At 36.1% G+C, this 7,629-nt stretch overlaps 1 protein-coding gene across 1 annotated transcript; it reads right to left on the reverse strand.

Annotated features, from left to right (window-relative positions):
- Nucleotides 1-3,552: 3,552 nt before the first annotated feature.
- Nucleotides 3,553-5,873, reverse strand: LOC110921892 (transcription factor bHLH90). The gene is made up of 8 exons (XM_022166217.2): nt 5,708-5,873; nt 5,437-5,625; nt 5,088-5,133; nt 4,922-4,990; nt 4,487-4,840; nt 4,203-4,418; nt 3,939-4,115; nt 3,553-3,825 (listed from the first exon to the last, which is right to left on the reverse strand). Exons 1-8 carry the CDS (start codon nt 5,794-5,796, stop codon nt 3,724-3,726), a joined length of 1,242 nt encoding a protein of 413 aa, XP_022021909.1. The 5' UTR covers nt 5,797-5,873; the 3' UTR covers nt 3,553-3,723.
- Nucleotides 5,874-7,629: the final 1,756 nt, after the last annotated feature.

Here is a 7,629-nt window from a genome sequence, read left to right on the forward strand (position 1 = left end):
TACGTGAGTAGTCATAACACAATCACGCAGGACCACAACCAGACTTAGCGAAATAATCCTTAGTGATCATTAGCCAGGTGCGCAAGCTCCCAGCGGTGCGGCCAACACAACGACAACTAATACAAGTACAAATAGTACATATGGCAGAAGTTGTAACCAATTAGCATACGTCAAATCCTGACCAGACAACTCCCACGATAGACAATCGTGCAGGAGACAAGAAGTACTAAGGACTATGGCGTGGGACCAATCAGATTGCGTTGTTCGCTGCTCCATGATCTCCATTCACAACTAGTGTCAGATTGGTGACGAAAATCGCATTATAATGTAGTGATTATTGAGATAGAAAGTGAAGAAAATGTTGAAGATGGTGGGTTTTGAAGTTATAGTGAGAAGAAGAAAGGAGAAGATTGGATAAAATTGACTAAAATATCCTTCCTCTTTATTTTAAATTTTGCCACATGTCATAATTCTATTGCTTTCTATCCTTCCTATCCTAGCCAAAATAAACTTCCTATTTGATTCTTATCCTAGTAATCCATATATGTTTTTTAAAATGTCTCACATATTAAGGGGAGGAGGGGTGGTTCACTAGTGATAGTTTCTATAACTCTCACTATCCAATCAAATCATGCCATGTCATCACCCAATATTCTATCACTAGTGATAGAAATGTAGGCGGGGTGGTATCACTAGTGATGGAATTCTATCACTCTCAAATTTTTTTAATTTTCATTTTAAATTAGAAATTTTTAATTTAATTTTAAAACAAAATTATAAATTTCACTAATTTTTTTTAATTATAATTACATTTAAATAAACTATAAATTATAAAATTTAAATGGAGATAATTATTTAATAACTTTGGTTATCCAAAACGTGCACTTCATTCTATAATTATTTAATCCAATAATATTGAATATTATATTGAAGTACATCAAATCATTTTGACTTTCTTTATGACTCACCCCCTTCGTCTCCACCTCCATTTTTTTCATTTCAGTTTCACCACCATGAAAGATTCCAGAAAAAAACCCAGATTTATCATCCAATTTGTATGTTTTATCTTCCTGCAACGGTAACAAAACTCAAGTTTAACGCGTTAAAAAGTTAACGCGTTACAATATTGACGCGTGATAAATAGGACCGGCGGCGGTCTGATTTGGTGTTCCACGCGTGATGGCACCTCCATCACGGACCACCCCGGGTGGCCTAAGTATGAACATATATTTCTCATATAAATAGAAAAGAAAATCATTTAAATCGGTTAAACACTTTATTCTGCATTTGGTTTGATATGATAAATTAATCGTATGTTAACCTTATTGAAAAGTTGAACTCTATTGTACATTTGATTCCATAAAATAATCAAAATTCTGATAATACAAAGTGCATCCCGCCCCTCCAGTCCCAATAAAGGGCAATGATGTTCCAGCTCTTCCGCAACCCCCTTTCCAGTCCTGCTTCTCTCGAGTCTCGTCCATTTTTGTGTCCGACCTGATTTTGGAGAATATTTCCATCGTTGCTTTCTATCAAGATGGGTCCCTATCCGCCCCTTGTGTTCACCACCTTAAGGTTGATAAAGTAACTCGTGAATTTTAACTCATTTGAAATTTACTAGAAAAACTTGAGTAAAATCATCTCTAGTCAACTTACTTGTAAAGTTTTTAGCTAGATAAGAGCTTGCTAAAATAAAATGTCCATGATAGGAAAAGAAAAGCCCAACTAAAATAAGGGTATACGGGGTGTAAGCGGGGACTCAAATCGGTGACCCCATTCACCTAAGGGGAACACCGCCGCCATCCCTTAGGTGAGTGGGTGAGGGGAGTCAAATGGGTGGCGGCTCACCGAAGAGAGGAGAGGAGAGAGGGAGGAGAGAGAGAGGCCTTGTCCAATCACAACTTTCCTTTTTTTTTTTTTTTTTTTTAAAAAAAAAAAACCAATTCACCTAAGAGGGGAGTGGCGCCATCAAATTGGGGTGTTAGGGGAGTTTAAGAGGGGAGTTGACGTGGCACACGGGGATTGGTTTGGCGTAAGAGAGGGGACTCACCTATTAGGTGAGCACCCCCTTCACCCTAAATATTGATCGATGAGTGTGTTATGAGTACAATATTGATGAGACTTGGTGTAGATTTCAATGGGTGTGTTATGAGAATTTTAAAAGTTCTTTTTTTTTTTTTTGAAATACATTAGGTTTATTATTAACAAAGACACAGAGGACAATAATGAATTTAAGCTTCAGCCAAGAGAGAACACACATGAAACCAATGTTACTCAAGTTTATCTACTACCAGTAGGGATGTGCTTTTTTTCCCAAATACCCGTACTCGTACCCGTACCGTACCCGTACTCGTACCTGTACCCGTACCGATTTTAGGTATTTGGTACATGTATCGGTACCCAGTTTTATTGATTTTGGTATTCGGTACTTTCGGTGTTGGTACGAGTACGGGTACGGGTAAAAACGGGTACTGGTACCGAATTCTATGTATACCTTTAAAAGTTTTTTTTGTATTAGGTTTTATTTCATATTATGGTATTTATAGTGTACTCGTATTGATTTTACCTATATGGTACCCGTATCGTATTGGTACTCGTACCAAATTTACCTATTTGGTACTCGTACTATATTGGTACTCGTGTCAATTTTACATATTTAGTACTCGTACAAGTGCTCAAAAAGTAAATAAAAACAAAATGGTACCAAGCGGGTACTGTACCAAAAATACCCGTACCAGTACCCGTACCCGTACTCGTACCGTACCTATATATTTGGTACGGTATTTGGTACCTAGTTTTGTTCAAATTCGGTACCGGTATTTTCGGTACTGGTACGGGTATAAGTACGGGTACTGTACCAATCCCATCCCTAACTACCAGCAAAGAGATGACAGTGGCTAGGAAACCAGTTCCAAACCCGGTCAATGCAAGCAAGCAAGCAAACGAAGGATGTAAACCTCATTATCCGCAGATAACGAGTCTTGATTTTCCGGACACTTCATAAACAGTTCCCCACATAACCCAGGGTAAAGGTCGAAAGTTGGCCTCCAGAAGGAATAGTTTATTATACGCAACGCTAAACTTGGACAAAAAACTTAGTTTCACTAGTGATGGAGGGATTGTGCCTGTTAGACCATCAGACATCAAGTCCACACTACCCCTTCTTAGAGGACAAATTTGTGTTTATCAACAATATTATTGACGCTTAAACCGTAACTAAACTTACGTGTTCATAATGATTATCACAGTATCACTAACTATTTAAAGACACACACATATAATTGTTTGTGGACCTCTACCTGATTTTAAGCATCCAATGACTACAAAAACTGGTTTAAATGAAAAGCCCAGAAGGCCCAGACAAGATGGGCTGGTTAGTACTGATTGTACTCAATTAGGCCCAGAGTTTGTAGACAAGGACCCTGCACTTTTTTAATCTGGCCCACAGGCTTTTAAGCACTACTAATTTTAAGCGTATATACCCAAAAATTTCTATACGAAAACTACGTATATAACACTACTGATTTTAAGCATTTGCTATATACAATAAACTTGCAAGTTGCAACACCATAAATAGGTCATTTCTTCTAAAATATTGGTATGTACAACTCTAGACAAGATGGCCAAAAATACTAGTTTTGTCAATTAGAGATGTTATAAACATTCGAATACTTGGCGGTTTGGTTATAAACTATTCCTACTTTCACGATCACAATTTTCTCATCAATCGCTCTTTGTGGAGTTATCATCAAGCATACGACCCTTCCACCAACGATCTAGCAACGAATCTTTCAAACTCTTGGCTGCAAAGTCATTCCTTTTCGCCTTCACAAACATAAAAAAATAGTCGTCAAACACGAATGCTATCAAGAAAATTACATATTTGTTCCAAAATTTGTCACATAGCAAGCGATAATCTTGTCATTTCTCAATCATACCTCTACTTTGAGAATGTTCAACACTTTGCCATAACAAGTAGTAACATTGACATCAAGTACTTGAAGTCCCAAAAAATCGACTGTCTCCATAATTCTTCGAAACCCCCCTCGTTGTTCGCCACAAACTAGTTTAAGCAAGAAACCTTTAGCCCCGATTTGGTGTACTTCCACTTGAACCTTCATTAAACCAACAAACACTTAAAAGTTAAAAATTTGGCATCGAACTCTTAAATATAAACACGGAAATCAATAACACGAATCAACCTCGGTTTTTCTGTTTGATGTTGTTGAAACAAGACTATGCCCTTTTGTAGGTGAGTGTATATGCGCTTTTTTCGGTTTGCAGACCTCTATTTCATCCAAATGGGATTTGGAATCATCTTCTTCCAATCTCTCAAGCTCTTCTTGAAGTTCTTTAACATTAGTTTGCAACTCTTCTATATAATCGATCGCATCTCCAACTATGGAAGTTTTATCCATCTGATCAAGATTTCAGATTAAACAACTAAAACGAATAAAAATTCATTCACTTAAATACAATAACCAACCTTGGAAATATTCGGGACTAAAGCACGTAGAGCATAAAGACTGTCTCTGATTCGATTCCTTCGGTTTCTCTCGGTCACAAGATTCTTTGCATGGTATTGACCTTTGCTAGTTTTCTGCCGAATATTTTTGTGTTCTTTCGCTTGCTCGGAGATAGTATAGACCGACAAGTTTATTGGCTTATCAATGGATTGAGTTGGTGAAACATGATTTGAACCAGCCGAAACAAGCGATGAGTTTCCACTCCACGGGCTTGAAATATCCGGTGATCCGTCGGTTTTCACCTGCTCCATGTGTTGAGATAAGATATCAAACTTTGCCATAAGAGTCTCTATCATCTTTTCGTCTCTAGCGACCTAAAACACAACGTTTTAAGCTCGATTAGTTTCGAAACGCTTTTAGATTGTTGTTTATAGATTGTGACACGCGGGTATTACTTGTTTCGATACGTAGAGCTCAATCATACCACCATTGACCGGAATCAAAACCTGGGTTCCAGTCTCATCCTGTTAAATACGCATGAAAACGTTGAGATCCCGTTGGTTCGATGTTCGAAATGAATTCACCAATATTTATAAATATAAATACTAATGACATGCTTACATGACTCCAAGCTGGTTGAGCTGACAATGCAACCTCTCCATGTATCCTGATTCCAGTTTCAAATTCAAACATTAAAGCATATCGTACATTACGGCTTAACGTACTTCACGTACGACAACGTGCGTGATTTGTTCTATAACATGCGTGATTAATGTTTTCAATATGCATGATTATTGTGTTTCAACATGCGTGATTTTGGATTTCTGAGTTATAACGTGCGTGATTTTAAAATGAACGTGCGTAATTACCTGTCGTACGTGATGTACGTTAAGCTGTAATGTACGTTAACCTTCCTCTTAAGTAATTAACCATAAAAACAATAGATATACAAAATAATATAAAAGAATACCCAGAATACAGAGGCAAATGAGAAGGAATGTTAGCTAGTTTCAAGCAAGCATTTGTATTCACTGAGTGTTTAACATAAGTGTCTCTGCATAGTGGAGAAAGATGAACTTTTGTTGCATCAATTTCCTCTTTGACATTTCTACAAACACCTCTGCTACCATTGCAACAACAACCAATCCACTCAATGTACCTGAAAATTTTTAAAAACCCGATAAGTTTACGCAAATTTAGAGTTAACCAAACAGAATTATTACACATTTTGATGATAATACCTAGAGGGATCATCACCAAACTTCCAAACAATGCAGTAGTCCCATGACATTTTCTCTACAAGAGGCCTTAGCCACTCTAATGCCTTCATTTTCAAGAAACTATGGTTGTTTGTTTAGATGATATCCGGTAACTTGTTTGAAGTGGGTATGATTTAAATCTGCAAAAACATTTTTTTAGTAGAGGAATCTGATACTCATTGTACGTTTGTACATGTACTATAAAGGGTACGGATGATATTGACCCGAGACTTCTTATTTGAAAATAAACTTCTAAATTTAAATAAGCAGATAAACATAATTACTATCTTGTTTTGAATAGTGCTTTTATGGTGTGAATTTTGGCATGACGCGGATTCAATACATAATTTGTGTTAACTAGAGGGGTTTCTCGTGCTTCGTGGCGGAAACTCGGTCTGCATCGATTCGTTTTATTATGAAACCAGTACAAAGGAAAGAGAAAACTCTAAAACTAAACTTGAGATATGCCCTCGACCCATGTTATACATTAATAAAAAATCATAGAAATCATTTGTTGTGTAAGTGTTGGTGTTGTGTTGTTTGTAGTGCGGCCTACTAGCGTCTTGCTTGTAGGGTAGTGTTTTTTTTAATAAAGTTTCCGTTCCAAGAAAAAACATAATTTGTGAGTTTGGTTTTAGTCCAAACTTATTCGAGCCACCTTCATGATGAGCACACAAGCATATAATTCTAGAAAAAATATGTTTTGCATCATAACTTAAATTGATTGGCTATTTAAGCCAAAATTTAAAAGATAAAAGGAATATTGAGAGTCAAATATTATATGCACCTATGTATTTTTATTTTTTGTTATTTTCTTTTTTTTTTTTTTTTTTTTTGCAAAATTTGCAATTTAATATGCGAAACATAAAAAATACGAAAGCCTTCAAGTAAAGATATGATTGTGGAATATTACTATGTATATTCGTTTCCAATCCACATAACATAAAGATATGATTGTGAGTTTGTTCTCAGCCCAAGGTAAAACTGAGATTTACAATAAATTAAATACCTTTTAAACCATCTCTAATGGCAAATGGTCGTGAGTTGTACTCACTACCACACAAACACCGCGCCACACCCAAGTGCGTATATGATGTTAATTCTTGTGAATTAATTTTTAACACAACGCCAATCCAAAAGGGTATGTGTTTGAATTTTGATCATTGATCAAAACTTCCAATGTTAGTAGTTAACAATTTTCATGTCTTTTGAATATAGTATTCCTTTTTAAAAATCAAAATTTGTTTTTTTTTTTAATTATTTTGGTAAAAAAGTTAAAAACAAATACACGCGGACTGTTTCAAAAAAGTGGTCATGAGAAAGCAACTGTTACCTGCAGAGTGCAAAGCATCACATGAAATGCCACAAAATGTACCAGTTGAAGACTTGAAGTAGCAGGAAAAAGATATCATGTTTTGCTGGGTTTAAAGGGTAATTTCAGTTTTTAACATCTGGCTGGTCCATCTTTTGTACTGTTTATAACTTATGAAAGTACCAACCAACCAGACGAATATCTTAACAATTGTGTTTAAAACAAATTATGTATTTGTTAGTCACCTGCGGAACAAGAGGGGCGTCCCGGGTCGGGTGATTTTTGGGTCAGTATTTTTTTTATTAATAAGTGTATCAGATCGTTTTCTTAAAATTTGACCTCTCTCAATTGGATATAAAATCACACCTCATGACCGACGATTGTATATTTTTAGCTTTTATTTATGAGTTGTTAAAAGTATTGAGTAGTACCCACCAATATTGTCTGTTTTGCTTAAGATGAGCTATTGAGTTTTTAGTTGCTTCACAAAAAGTCACCCATCCGCATATGCTAGATATTATATTACCCTCACATAAGCACGCTAATTGTGAGTTTTCAGCTTTTCCACAACGGATGCGCCCAATACGTATTG

This window comes from Helianthus annuus, chromosome 17, assembly GCF_002127325.2.
Source record: "Helianthus annuus cultivar XRQ/B chromosome 17, HanXRQr2.0-SUNRISE, whole genome shotgun sequence".
Taxonomy (NCBI): domain Eukaryota; kingdom Viridiplantae; phylum Streptophyta; class Magnoliopsida; order Asterales; family Asteraceae; genus Helianthus; species Helianthus annuus.